General features: G+C 44.7%; 1 protein-coding gene across 18 annotated transcripts in view; it reads right to left on the bottom strand.

The window, feature by feature from the left end:
- Nucleotides 1–15,332, bottom strand: part of ATG4C (autophagy related 4C cysteine peptidase) — a 155,855-nt gene that overhangs the window by 25,542 nt on the left and 114,981 nt on the right. For 8 of the 18 annotated variants that reach the window (XM_044748913.2, XM_070486441.1, XM_044748911.2 and 5 more), the window contains one exon: nucleotides 13,128–13,209. The exons of 8 other annotated variants lie outside the window; for them this stretch is intronic. In XM_044748913.2, coding sequence (XP_044604848.2) covers nucleotides 13,128–13,209 — 82 coding nt within the window. Of the gene's footprint in view, nucleotides 325–13,127; nucleotides 13,210–15,332 lie in introns of all 18 variants that reach the window. 2 more of the 18 variants (XM_044748912.2, XM_070486422.1) reach the window with 1 other exon arrangement.

Genomic DNA, 15,332 nt, shown 5'->3' with positions numbered 1-15,332 from the left:
GCGTGCTCTCTCTCGGTCCCTGTGTTTCTCCTTGGTTCAGTCTTAAACAATACTAGAGGCTCCATGCCCGTGTCACAGAAAGGTCTGGCATTAGACGTTTTTGTTCCAGGTGCCCTCCTCTGCCACATGACCAGGGGTCAGGGCGTCCCCCTCTACAGACGGGGCATGCAGGCACAGGCCAGTGAGGGACGTGCCCGAGGTCCCACTGCCGGTTAGTGATGAGACCCGATCCCCCAGCACCCAAGGCAGGTTTTTCCGTGCCTCTTCTTGCGAAAGGGGTGAAGGGATGCTGACAGCCCAAACGCATTTAGCCAAATCCTGCACCTACAAGACATAAGGAAGGGTAATTCAGATTTATTGAGTATGGAACATTTCCAGGGATTTTAGAGGGGTTTCATATGTTTTAACTCAATTAGTAAAGCTATTTTGAACAAATAAAGCAGTCCATCAATGCTCACCCATACACGCCTAGTACACGCCTAGTGCATGCCCAACACACAGTAGTGCTCAATATATTTGTTCAGTGAAGTAAAAGTTTCAGGTTCTCAGGAGAAGCTCTCATTCTTTTCTTTTCTTTTTTCCAGGAAAACAAGAGCACCCAGGATGTTTTCCAAATCTATATGAAAACCTTAAGACGCGAGGCAGGGGCAAGAACACGTCTGCTTTGTGTCACCGAGACGGGTGCTGCTCTGCTAACCTTAAAGCAACTTCAACTGAGAAAAATACGGACAACAGAGAACATACAACACACAAGTTTGGAAAGGCAAATCCTAGCCCAGAAGCTGCCCTTCCACCATCTTCCACCCCTTCCCCAAGGCAGACACCACTCTTAGATCAAAGCACAATTTCCTGCTGATCCTGGACAGAGCCTGAATCCTCACACACCTTGCTCCAGGCAACTACCACTAATCCATCAGAACTGACACTCATGCTGAAATCTATTTGTCATCCCTGATAGGCTTAAAGGCTTTTTCTCTGTGGCCTAAGGGGGACCGGAGGACCAGCTCAAGCTGTTTGTACATCTCTCTGACTTTGCCAAGAGGACAGGAGGGGCACAATCTATAAAGCTGTTCTTTGGGACCAATCTGATTTGGTTTAAACTCCATTGAAAGAACTGTGGGCCTTGATTATAGAATCTCTGAATGGGTTCCTATGTGAGGCTGTGAAAGGTCTTAGATATCTTTATAAATAAACTAGATCCCCATTGGTCCAGAATTATTGGGCACAATCATGCCTGTGGAAAGGATTCAAAAAAAATACCCTCTAGAGATCATCTCTGGTCCTACTGTTGGATTTGCTCCCCAGCATCTCTGAAACAATTTATGTATGTTCAAAGGTTCAAAGAAATCTCTAGCTCAAAAATGTTGTAACAGAAATCGGAAAAACTTTTCCACGTACAATTATGGGATGTCATATGTGCATTTAAAAATATCTTCTAAAATATACATTTATAGCATATTAGAAATGTTTAAAAGGAATTTCTTTTGTCACCGTAACCTGTATAACCCTTGATATAATCCCACACAATAAGCCCTTAGAAAATACTATAATTCAATTTACTCCTAGAACCAATCAGCTAACTGACTAAAATTAAATCAAAATCTTATCTTTTCATTAATGCACATTCTGGAGGAAGACAGTCAGGACAGTAAACCATATGATTGTTAAACCACGTCTTGATTCACACTGTGTCAATCTTAAATACAATCATTCATGATTCTGAATTTCATCAAATTTTCCTGAGCAGGTATATACCTAGAAAAAGATGTTTTAATTAAAACTATTAACCAATATCAGCATGGCTCTACGCTAAAAGCTTGGCTTGGAATGGAAGCAAATTAACATAAGATGCCAATCTAGCAGGAGGAAAGGCATCCTAGGGGTTCTTGTCCAGAAGAGGAGCTGGAAGAATTCAAGTGATCCGCATCGATGAGCACAGGGTGGCGCTGCTATTGTATTCGTGTGAAGAGCCACCTTAAGCAGCGCCAACACTGAGACCAACAGGAAAGATGGGCCCCTGCGGAGGAACCCACCCCTACGGCAGAAGACCTTCGTTGGGGGAAAACAGAAAAAGGAGTCAACGGCGAGCTGTTTAGTTTTTTAAATACTATACATATCCAGTAAACTCCCTAGAATGTGAATACTCTCTGTGAACCCTGAGAAAGAAAAAATTGTACTTGGATATAAATTATACCAGGCATAAATCAAAAGTTTGTGAGGCCAACTATGTATCAGTAATATTTGCCATTTTGAACACTCAGTCCGTGCCAGGTGCTTTTCTCAGCACTTTTTACACATTAACCCCCACAACAATCCTGTGAGGTCAGCGCCCCATTTTACAGAGGAACAAACGGAGGCACAGGGAGCTTGCAGAACTTGCCCAAAGTCAGAGAGCGGCAGAGCAGGGATTAGAACTCAAAGTCCGAATCTTCCTCATCACGCTCTGCTCCTCTTACCGTGTTTATAGATTTGTGCTTTGTTCTGTTTCGGAAAGGAGGAGGAAAGGAACCACAATCTCTTCCTCTGCCTTTAAGCTGGGGTGGAAGGAAATTTTCCATCACAGTCTTCTAAAGTCAGACTAAACAACTGGATAATTCTGGTTTTCACAGATTTAAAGCAAAGATGGAACTAAGCCATCCAGATGTCATTTGGAAACTGTATAAATAGGACCTAGTTTTTAAAGAAATTGATTACATTTTAAATGTCTGAAGGAGGCGTGCTAGTCATGCAGGGATGAGGAGCCTTATGTAATTATTTTGAGGTTGGCTCAAAAAATGTACAGTCCTATTATAGGAAGAGAGACATAAAAAACAAATGATGTCGAAAGCCTAGAAGGTCAAGTACAAGGACCTGATGGCCCCTCCTTCCTGTATAATTGCAGATTCATTCTCCCGAGATGTTTTTACGTTGCATTGTTGCTCTGTTGTCTAACTCGTATCCTCTGGAAGCTTTTCTTTTGTCAAAAACCAATGCGTTAACATTTGACTGAATATGGCACTGTGAAATTTCCATAATGAAAATTCACACACATACACAGACACACTTCAGACGGGTATGGACCTCTACCATGAGAATTACCTGTTTATGTGGTTGGTTTACATATTATTAAACCACCCATCTGATCTCTAATGGCAGCCCTGCTGACACTGTCTGACCCAGTTTGACAATCTGGATAGAAATTGTAGGGTTGGCTGTTCAATGGCTGTGACTTTTAACAGCACTGCTTTTGGGCCTCAAATCAATTCTCTCTGTTTACAGACCATTTCACAGCCCTTTACCTGCAACATCACTTGTGTCAGTCTCATAAATACTTTGGTGTATATAATGCTTGAATTAGCATAATGGTTTAGGCTCTAAGCTCTCAGTCCAAAGAAGGACACGTCAACATGTTCTCTTCACTTAAGCAATTAAGAGGCATTATGCTGCTCCAGTGGAAATATCATCAAGGTTAAAGACAATCGCAAACAGCCCTCTCACCTTTTTATTCTAAGTCTAATAAATGAGGCATAGAAATTGAAATGTTAGTAAACAGTCCTACCTGAAGCTCTTTTTGGATCATGCTTAATCAGACCCCCATTCACCAGACGTTTCCAATGGATTCAGAAATGTGTATATTGAATCGTTCATTTAATGCAAGAAAATGGAGTTTGCTGATTTTACTTCAAAGCCAGAGTGAGCCCTAATTTATTTTTGCCAGATTTTTTAATTTCCAGTATCCAATTCCGTAAAAAATATTTCTATACTTTTATTATTTAGTGTGACAAAAGTTACGTTTCTAAAGGTGATAATGTTTTTGCCGTGACTTTAAAACAAAGGGATATTTCTAAGGTCTTTCTATATTTTTTTCTCTTTAGACTTTTTAAAAATTAGCTTTATTGAGGTATAATTTGCATACAACAAAATTCTACTTAAGTATAGACTGTGATGAGTTTTGGCAAATGTACACAGTTGCGTGATGACCATGACCATGAAGATGGAGACTATTCCGTGACCTTGCGGTAATCCTTTTCCCCACCCTACTAACCAATGATCTGCTTTTGATCACTAGCTTTGTCTTTTCTAGAATTTCACATAAACAGAATCAGATGGCATCTAGTCTTTTGTGTCTGGCGTCCCCTCTTTGTAGCTTGTCCTCTGCGTATCAGCAGTGAGGTCATGTGGGAAACAACATGGGGGAATTCTGGCTCCACCACTTCTAGCTCCACGACCTTGAGCAAGTTACTTAAATCCTCTGGGCCTTAGTTCCCTCTTCCGTAGAATGGAGGTAACACCCCCACGGGGTCCATGTCGGGTGTAAACTCAGGGATGGCACCTAGAAAGTGCTCAGTAAGTGCTGCTTCCTTAGATCGGTCAGGCTCCCTCGAGCCGCCTACTTCTTTGCTCGCTGTACACAGCTCTCACGGCTATGACTGAATCTAGTGTCTACAAAAGGCACAAGGGGGCTTCTTTAGGGTTTAGCAATCTTCTGTATCTTGATTGTAATGCTAATTACACAACTGTATACATTTGTCAAAACTCATCAAACTGTTCACTTAAAATTGAATTTTATGATATGGAAACTATATTACAATAAAGCTCATTTCTTTCATCTAAAAATAATAAAGAAATAGAGAAAGACTTTGGAAATGTCTCTTGGTCTAAAAGTCACACGTGATGAGAGAGACCCTCGACTCAGGGCTTCATCAGCCGAGCTTGCTGCCTCAGTCAAATGAGGGAGGCATTCAAAGCCTTTCTGAAGAACAGCACGTTTGACACCACCAGCAAAAGCCTACAAGCAGCAAATGCCGTCTTCACAAACCGCTGTCTTTGTGCTGACTCTGAAGTTTAAGAAAGCAGTTGTGCAACGAGAGAGTAAAAGTGGTGTAAGAGAAAGACGTGTGTGTGTGTGTGTGTGTGTGTGTCTGTGTGTCTGCGAAAGAGATAAAAGGTAGGTAAATGACCTTGTGTTCTGGCCACCTTGAACTACCAGCTTCAAAATGTCATCAACAGCTTATTGCAGAAAAAGAAAACCTGAGCTCAAAGCAGTTCCTGGAAGCCTCGCTTCCTCTGGGACACCTTCCGCCTCCCAGTACTGCGCTCGTCCCCAGGCTGAGTCGGGTGCCCTTCTCTGTCACAGCAGTTCCCACACTGCATTTCAACTCTTGGTGTACGTGTCTATCCTCTCCCTGATATTGTGCCATCCTTGAAGATAAGTACTTTTTTTGTATCTTTATATTCCCAACACCCTGAACAGCCCTTAGCAGGGGATCAGTAAAAGTTTGACGAATAAATGAGGTCTTAACCACATTACCTCCATTCATAATATTACAAAAAAACATATACCCCTTTTAGTAGGCTTTAATAGTGATTTGGGTCCAATTTTTATGAGGATCTGAAGTAATAAGGGAGCCACTAAAAGGCATGAAAAAATAACCACAAAGGAGAAGATAGGAGTCTGGCGGGAGGAACCCTCTCACTCCTAATTGCTAAGAGAAGTGTCATTTTTTTAAACCTATTTTATTGGTGTCATATTGGCTTACAACGTTGTGTAAATTTCAGGTGTCCATCACTATATTTCAGTTTCTGTATAGACTGAATCGTGTTCACCAGCAACAGTCCAGTTTTTATCTGTCACCATATCTATGCGCCCCTTTACCCCTTTCAGCTTCCCCAAACCCCTCCTCCTCTGGTAACCACCAATCTATTCTCCTTATCTATGTGTTTGTTGGTTTATCCTCCACATATGAGTGAAATCATATGGCGTTTGTCTCTCTCTGTCTGACTTATTTCACTCAGCATAATACCCTCAAGGTCCATCCATGTTGTCATAAATGGCACAATTTTGTCTTTTTTATGGCTGAGTGGTATTCTATTACATATATACCACATCTTCTTTCTCCATTCATCCATTGACGGGCACTTGGGTTGCTTCCACATCTTGGTTATTGTGAATAATGCTGCGACCAACATAGGGTGCATAAACCTTTTTGAATTATTGATTTCATGTTCTTTGGATAAATACCTGAAACCATAAAATTCCTGAAAAAAAAATATAGGCAGTACACTCTTTGATATCAGTATCTATTTGAATACCATGTCTACTCAGGCAATGGAAACAAAAGAAAAAATAAACAAATGGGACTACACCAGACTAAAAAGCTCATGAAAGACAGACGAGCCATCAATGAAACAAAAACAACCCACCAACTGGAAGAAAATATTTGCAAATCATACATTTGATGAGGGGTTAATTTCCAAAACGTATAAAGAACTCATACAACTCAACAACAAAAAAATGAACAGCCAATCAAAAAATGGGCAAAGGATATGAACCAACATTTTTCCAAAGAAGATATACAGATGGCCAACAGGCACATGAAAAGATGCTCACCATCTTTTCAACAGCAACTAATTATTAGGGAAATGCAAATCAAAACCACAATGAGATATCACCTTACACCCATCAGAATGGCTATTATTAAGAAGACAAGAAACAACAAGTGTTGGAGAGGATGTGGAGAGAAGGGAACCCTCATACACCGCTGGTGGGAATGCAAACTTGTGCAGCCACTGTGGAAAACAGTATGGAGATTCCTCAAAAAATTAAAAACAGAAATATCGTACAATCCAGCTATCCTGCTACTGAATATTTACCCAAAGAGAAAAGTCGTTTGTCCTTCACTCCCAGAGACCCTGGTTTGGGCAAACATGTCCCTTAGGAGTTCTGAGTCCAGAACCCGAGGAACTGGGTTAGATTCCAGCCCTGCCAAACTTGTGCAACCTCGGACTAGTCACTAAACCTCCCTGAGCTTCAGGTGCCCTGCGACCTCGTGTCTCATCTGTAAAATAGAGGAAATAATAATGATGTCTCCTGCACAGGGTTCTGTGGAATTAAATGAGATGGTGTGTACACAGCACGCAGCACAGAGCCTGGCACACTGTGGACATGCACAGAATGTTTATTTTCCAGCATGTTTCAAGGTGCAGACTCTGGAGTCCAACAGGTTAGATTTGAATTTCAAATCATTCCAATTCAGCCACCAGTGCCTTTGTGAACCTAGACAGATTACTTATAACCTCAGGTTCCCCAAATGCAAAGTGAGGATAATAGCAGCACCCCCCATAGGGTTATTTTGAGGATTAAATGAGATAAAGAGTTCGGCATTGTGACTGGCACAGAGTAAGCAGTCCATAGAGGTGAGTTATGATCCTCATCTGACAGGATCAGCTCTACTGTAACCATATGAGTGCTGCTCCTCAGCAAGAAGGTTTGAGGTCAGACGACCTGGGTTCTAAATCCGTCTTTGCCAACCTCCTAATTGTGTACAAGACACCTCATCCCCCTCAATCTGTTTCCACCTGTAACATGGAGATGATAATCCTCACTTCACTGGCTTCTTGTGAAGATTAAATGAGACCATATGTAGAAACGTGCCTCATGTGTAACAGGTCTCTGTTGAATGAATTTTAGTTTCCAGCCCACTTACCCTCTCCTTTCTACCCATCCAGACATCTTCTGCTCTTCAAGACATACCTAAAAATCCCACCTCATTCTGGAGGCTGTCTCATGCTGACCCATCTTGATCTCACAAATGTATTAGCTACTGTTCTTATTCTGCTGATTCTGTAAATTAGTCTTGACTCTCCACCTGGACCAATTAATCTTGACCTCTTCTGAGTCATGGACCCCTCTGATAATCAGATATTTCATTGACTCAAAGGTATTCACATACGCATGAAAATCTGCAAATAATTCCAAGATGCTAACATCCCCTAAAACCTCTGAGGGCAGTGACAGTGTGGTCCTCTTTGTGTCTTCCAGGGCTGAGGATGCAGAAGGTGTTAGTAAAGCCTGGGTGATGGATTGATCAACCTTCTGCCTCAGAAGGTAAGTGGTGGCAGCACTGCACAGAAAGGGGCAGGATGCTCACCTGGGCAGAGAGCGAGAAGCTCTTTATAGTGTCTCTAACTTTTCCAAAGCAAAGCAACTGGAAGCTTCATTCTGACCTAAGGATGGGACACAAATATTGGAGCAATAAATAGAAATATGGAAAAGTAACCACGAAAATCTTCCATTCCTGCACCTCTGATGTGTCCAGTCCACAGAAGCCAAAAGGGTCCCTCTCCTCTCATCTTCAGACTCAGGTCACAGTTTTTCCCTTGGCTTTGCAGCTTCTCATTCCCCCCGTAAGGCCTGGTTGCTTAGTTTGACTGTTTTTTTTACTTAATGGCCTTTGGGTTTGCAATAAAACAGTTCATTTTTATCCCTGCTCATGAAAAATTCTTCAATTTTGGTTTTCCTGTCTGTCATCCTTGATCCTACAAGAGAGGTGCCACATATGGGATGTAAGCAGAAAGAGCCCCGACCTGAATTCTCGCATGGCTCTGAGTAATGGCTGTGTGACCTTGGGCAAATCACCTGTCTTTGTGGCCTCAGTTTCCTTCTTCATAAAACTTGGCCATCTCCCCCATCTCTAACCCTCCATGATTCTGAGACATTGCAATGACTCATGTTTGGAACTAAAGGATTTTCTAAAAGCTTCACTGTCATCCATGAAAAATGTATGGAGAATGGCTGGGAGGGATGGGTTTTAATGGCTCACTTACTAGATTAAGTGAGAGTTGTCATATTTACCATACAAAGTTTTCTAAACCATCCTAGAAAACACACTTAACCCTAGACAACAATAAATATAAGCTTTATTTCTTTGACAATTCAAAAATCTTATGGATCTTGTATCCAGTTTTCAAAGTTACAAAAGAAAAACGCAAAGTGGGATCTGAGTCATCAGACCATCTTCTGTACCTCCTGCTACGCATCTGTACAGCAGTGCCAACAAAGAAAGCAAAGGGCACAGTCAAAGCTGTCCTTGCTGTGCTGACTCTTCTGGCAGAAAATTATCATCCAAACATCTTAACATTCTGATATTCTAGTAACAAGACCGGCCTACCACAAAACCTGGAAGCAGGTGAATAGCCATTTTCTACTTTTATTCTGCCTACTCGGACTATGCAAGAGGAAAAAAAGATGACAAATAGCCCGAGAGAATTTCTTGACATCGTGCTTAACTGAAATTTCAAAATAAATCAGTTGGGCTCATTTTTAAAGACCTACAAGTAAATTATCATTGGGTCGTTTTGTTCTGTTCCCAACTGGGTTTCTGAGGGGCTGGTGGTGAGATACAACAGAGCTGAAAATGGGCCACAGTCTGCAAACATTGCCGCGTGGTTTGATTTAGTCTAAGTCTCATGTAATAACTTTCTTTGAAGTGTGGGTTGAGGAGCAGGTTAGAAGCCCGAGGCCACAAGCTCATCTTGCTCTTGTTACAACTCCGATGCCCTGAAGTCCCCGCACTATATATCAGAGGCCTGGCATGGGAGTCCCTGGCTGATCAAGAGTGGAGCCCTCATTCGCTGCGCAGCACAGCGACCGCGAGACAAACAACAACAGGGTTGTGTTTGCCTGGGAAATCCATTCAATAAAAGGACGCAGGTGGGTCTTCGAGGAGCCTCTGAGCCGCAGGAAGGCTGACACTGATCTCAGGGAAGGAAAGAGGTCCACCTGGTAGAAGGGGGACAGTTCCCCCAACTGAGGGAGAGCAGGGCATGGCTGCCGATCGCTGGCTGGCCTCCGTCCTTCTCCAGCTTTGGGAAGTGCTCCTTCTCCGCGGATCCTCTGACCTGAGAAAATCTTAAGGCACCTCCCGGCTCCTCTTTGGCCTGATTTTTCTTTGGCAGAGGAGGGGGCTGGATGAGTGATCTCTTAGGCCACATCTGACTCTGACATCCGATGATTCTGACCCCACGACAGTCTTATAGCTCCCGAGGGACTAACTTTCTTCCTTCCATGGGTCAGACACTTTCCAGTAGCCTGCGTTAGACCCTTACAGCTGAATTGGACCAAAGATGATTCTAGGATATAATAATACCTACACAGTTCCATAGAATTGTAAAATGATTTTACATATAATATTTCATTGGATCCTTAAAAAAAAAACCTTGAGGAAGAAAAGGGTATTATTCTCCTCATTTCATAGAGGATGGAAGCTATGCTAAGGGAGGTTAAGTCAAACCTGCCAAGGTGAAAAGGGTTCTACAGACCCGGGCCACATCTGAAAAAACTCCAAAAGCAAGTCATCTGAAAAAACTCCAAATGCAAGTTTCTCAGGCCGGACGCAGTGCACACACCCAGTAGAAAAGATGTGAGGGGCATCAGATGGCAGCAGTGAGCATTCTGGGAACGTAAGTCTGACTCAGGCACGTTGGAGCCGCTAACGTGAATTCCGTGTAGGAGAAGAGGAAACAGTTCAGGGAGCGAGACAGAGGCTGGAACTGATCTTCACCGCCAGGACGCAGATTCTCGGCCTGACTCTAGGGCACAAGGATCGTTCTTCGACTCCTCACGCAGTGCGTTGAAAGGAGAACAGAGGGCTGGGGGTGGAACTGATCTTAGGTAGCTGGTGGAAGTCACCAGTTCAAGCCAAGGACACTGGTGGAGGGCTGGGGGGAAGTGACAATTTGGGCACTGAGCACCAACTTTATGCCAAGCCCTCAACAGAGCTACGGCTGTTGCTTACAACTTATATCGTCTTCTATCTCAGCCTTGAAGGAGTCCTGTGGTGAGTTAGGGAGCCTGTAAAAATCCTACAGGTAGGATGAAACAAACAGGGTCCGTAACACGGAGGAGGTGTTACCACACACAGGCACACGCACACACACACACTCAGAAGGTAAGGCCTTCCTCTGGGGTCTTAATGAAAGAATGGCCGTTCTTGGGGGTGGAGGCCTCCCCATCCTAGTGCAGGGCCTGCCAGAGCAGAGGAAGCACTCCAACGACTAGAAGCAAAATGAATGACAACAGTGTCAGCAACAGTGTGGCATGGAGCCACCCAAGAGTGACAAACCCCAGAGATACACCCGAGTCAGCTCCCATCACCGGGAGTGACAGCAGGGCCGCGGCAGCAACAGCAGAGGCCGGGGCAGCCAAGTGTGGGGCCACATCACCTGCTGCAGCAGAACCACCACGAGTTAAAGCTCCTCCGGGATCAGGAAAAGGTCAGACAAGAAAGGAACGTGGACAGATGAAGGTGAAGAAGGGATGCAACTAGAGGTAAGGAAAGCTCATCGAATTTGCAGATGACACAAAACTAAAAGCGTGCTTAATATGACCCTTTTGAGTCTCGGATCAGTAACATTTCATCACAGACAAACTCTGGGTCTACAAACCCAAGGAGGTGAACGTGAACAGGAACTTGCGTAGAGACCTGCACGCACATTCTGAACTGAGCTGGACGGGACTGACAGGGTAAGAACGAGACGGGACAGGCTAAGAAAGACTTAGCTTGGGGGTTTTGGTGACCAGAAACTCAGCAGGTGCCGATGATGTGGCTGCTAAAAGAAACTAAGAACCTCACAGGCTACAGTGATGAAAATACATGTCCGGACCACTGGGCTTTCGTGGCCAGACCACACGTGCAGTATTATGATGGCGATTGGTGTCGCATCTGCAGAGGAACCCTGATATTTTGTGCTTGTCCTCAGGACCAGGACCAAGATGATAAGGGGTCCAGAAACCATGTCCCACAAGGGGCAGCTGGCACTGAGGACACCTCAGAGATCCAAAAGTGATCATTAATTCCTGAGTGAGACCTCTTCTTGAGAAGGAATCACACATGTGTGGCCTTATGGGATAGCACCAGAACCAAAGAACAGAAGGCCAGTGTTGGCTCCGTGCAGAGTAGGACTTTCTAACAGAGCTGTTCCCAGGCGGGAGGAGCTGCCCTCGGCAGTGGCGAAATCCCCATCACTGCAAGTGACTTCCAGTGGAGGCCAGATGATCTTCTGTCTGCGATACTACCGAAATGGTCCTGCACGAGGCAGAGGCTTGGGCCAAACGGCCTCTGACACTCCCTGCAGCATTCAGAGACCAGGTCCGGGTTCTCTGCCTTGGAAACCAACCATTCAGTCCTGGAGGTGAGACCCCAAAGGGACCCTGCTCTACCCTGGGCCTGTGGGGTACAGAGTCTCGCCACAGCTCTGCTCTCAGAATGCCCCTTCTCAGCAAATGATGAGGTTCCAAATTATTTAGGATCTGGGGATAAGAAATGTACTTTTATGAAGCAAACAGGTGTTTGCCTTCCTCTTGCCCTCTAAATGCAATCAATCAAATTCGTTTTGGGGCCGGCCCTGTGGCCAAGTGGTTAAGTTCACATGCTCCACTTCACTGGCTGGGGTTTGCCAGTTCAGATCCTGGGCACGGACCTACACACCGCTCATCAAGCCATGCTGTGGCGGCGTCCCACACGGAAGAGCTAGAACGACCTACAACTAGGATGTACGACTATGTGCCGGGGTTTTGGGGAGAAAAAAATTCGTTTTGCTAAGTTTTGAAAGTGTCCGAAAAGCCCTCTCTTCTTCCTCACCTCCAGGAACTCTGCCTTCCTTCAGGCCATCATCATCTCCCCCTCCCCTGGGACTTTTTCAATAGCATCCTAGGTAGGCTCCTTCCCTCCACTCGTATCTTCTTCAATAGACGGTCGTTTTTAGAGCCAGGCTTCCGTTTTGAATAGCTCCTCACTGACCACATGGGATAGTACCAGCTCTTAATGTTGCATGGAAAGCCCTGCAGCCTCATGTTCTGTGACCTCCCACACACGCCAGCCCCCCTACACACACACACGCACACGCACGTGGGCTTTGTACTTCAATAGCACCACACTCTCTGTAACTTTCTGCCCACACCATGCTGTGTCACATCTTTGTGCCTTTGCACGTGCTGTCCCCTCTATCGGAAATACCTTCGCCTTCTCCAGTCCCCACCCTACTCACCAGAATTACTCCTATTTATACTTTTTCATACATCAAAGATTTGCTCGGGCATAACCTTTTAGGAAGCCTTCTTTTAAGCTCCCCAACTCACACCATCTCCCAAACTTCATCTCTCCTTCCCATTGGCCACCTCCGTACCCTTGGACATGGCTCAATTACAGCGTGTATTACACTGCATCGAAATGCAATTATTTCCACGTCTGTCTTCGCCACTGTTCTTGGGTTTCTTAAAGGCTGAACGAAGTACTATTCGTCTACAAATGCCTAGCACTCGGCCCAGTGCTGAGCACACAGTACACCCCGGTGTTTGTTGAACTGACCTGACAAAGGTGTCTTCATGGACACGTGTATCCTCTGCTGTGATACAGAACTCCGTGTTATGCAGCAGATGAGCACCAAGTTCTACAGTGGAAAACAAGGTTAAACATTGAAAACTCCCAGTCACTTTAAGTGAAAAGGTCCCAGGGCCAAGAACAAAGCCTTAGAAGGGAAGGAGGGGAGATTTTAACCTGTGCATTTCTATCACCCTCATTGCTTTGTCTTGAAAAGCCTTAATCAGGAAGCCGGTTGCGAAGAACACTGGATCTCTGGTCTTGGTGTTCCAAAAGGGAGATTCTCAACTCAGAAGCTAAACCACTCATTTTACTCAACAAAAACTCACTGAGTGTGTACAAAGCATGGCGTTAAGCACTACGGTCATCCAAAAGGGGTATTTTGAGGCTAAAGTGAAATAGAAAAGAGCTTTACTCTATAGAGTCATAGGGTCAGTAACATGGCCAAGAAGACCGTGTCCGTAGTTATCCTACACCACACACAAGGACAACCTTACAACCGGAATAAAATAATCCTTTGCATTTACTGAGTGCTCATTCATTACGTGCTAGGAACTACTCCAAGCCCTTCATTCATTCATTTGACAAATACGTACTGAGGTCTAATGTGGGATCAGCACTGTTCTAGGTGCCAGGAAACCCACAGCAGACTAAACCCACAAAAACCCATTCTCTAGGAGTCTACATTCTGTAGGGGAGACACAATAAACAAACAAAACATATAGAAGGCCAGATGATGGTAAGTGCCTTGGAGAAACGTAAAAGAGAGACTGGAGATAAGAAGAGCTGGATAGGACAGACGTGGAGTGGGGTGGCAGTCTCACTGAGGTGTCAGGGAGGACATCAATGAGCAGGTGACATGTGAGCAAACACCTGAAGAAGGCCAGGGAACGAGCCATGAGAACATCTTGGGGACGGGAGGGCCAGGCAGAGGGCAAGGCAAGTACAGAGAGGAGGCCAGGGACCGGAACACAGAGGGCCCTGTGGGCCATTGTGAGGACTTCGGTTTCTGCACTGAGTGACAGGGGACACCATCGGAGGGTTTTGACCGATTTTTAAATCACTCTGTTTGTTATGTTGAGAACAGTCTGCAGGAGGGCAAGGGCTGAAGTACAGAGGCTACTGCAACAGTCCAGGTGGGAACAGCCAGAGGCTGGGGACAGGACACAAGCATGGGGTGTAGAGGAGAGACTGGTTCCTAGAAATATATTTAAGTAGAGATGGCAGGACTTGTTGATGGAATTGCTACAAGGTGTGAGAAAGAGAGAGAAGAGTCAAGGACGATTTCAAGGCTTTCGTCCTGAGCCACTGGATAGACAGAATTTCCCTTTATTGAGACAAGGCTGAGGGGCAGGCAGCTTTTGGGGGGTGGGCGTGGGGAGGAGAGATCAGGGGCTTAGCTCTGATGGTATTTATTCAAGATGCCCACGACATATCCAACTGGAGACGTGAAGCAGCTAGTTAAGGGGAGAGATTCAAGCTGGAGTTATAACTTAGGGAGCAGCTACCATACATATGATATCTAAAGTCATGAACCTGTAGGAAATCATCAAGGAGGATAAACACAGAAGAGAGGAGAAAACGACAGAGGACTGAGCTCCAGGGCACTCCACTCACAGATTAGAGCGCTGAGAAGAACGTCAAGAGGAGCAGTGAGGGAGGAGAAAACCAGGACAGCAGGGCATCTTGCAAGCCAGGCAGAGTGTTTCAGGGAAGAGAAAGTGATAACCTGTGTTGAATAGCACTGATGGGTCAAAGAAAAAGAAAACTAAGAATTGATCGTTGCATTTAACAACATATACACCAATAATCTTGGTTCACTTAAGACTCCCAACTCTGTATGACGGGAATTACTATCATTCCCAGAGACGGAAACTGAGGCAGTGGAAGATTAGGTAACTTGCACAGGGCCACACAGCAAGAGAGTGGCAGACTGGCATTTGAACGCAGGCAGTGTAGCTCCGGAGCCCATCCTGCTTGGGGAAATAGGAAAAACAGGTTTCTGTGGGAAGTTGACTAAATGGTAAAGAGCCTAGAACAGTACTTTTAACCCATTATGCTGAAGCTCTGTTTCTGGTCCTGCTCCTTGATTTAATCTGCTGTGGAGCTTTTTGTTCCAAGTCAGGAAAAGGCATTGGTTGACTTCCAAGGTCCAATCTTATGGAGACTTTCTGGATGCTTACTGAGTATCCA

This window comes from Equus asinus, chromosome 16 (assembly GCF_041296235.1).
Source record: "Equus asinus isolate D_3611 breed Donkey chromosome 16, EquAss-T2T_v2, whole genome shotgun sequence".
NCBI lineage: Eukaryota > Metazoa > Chordata > Mammalia > Perissodactyla > Equidae > Equus > Equus asinus.
This window is presented reverse-complemented; position numbering and strand designations above follow the sequence as displayed.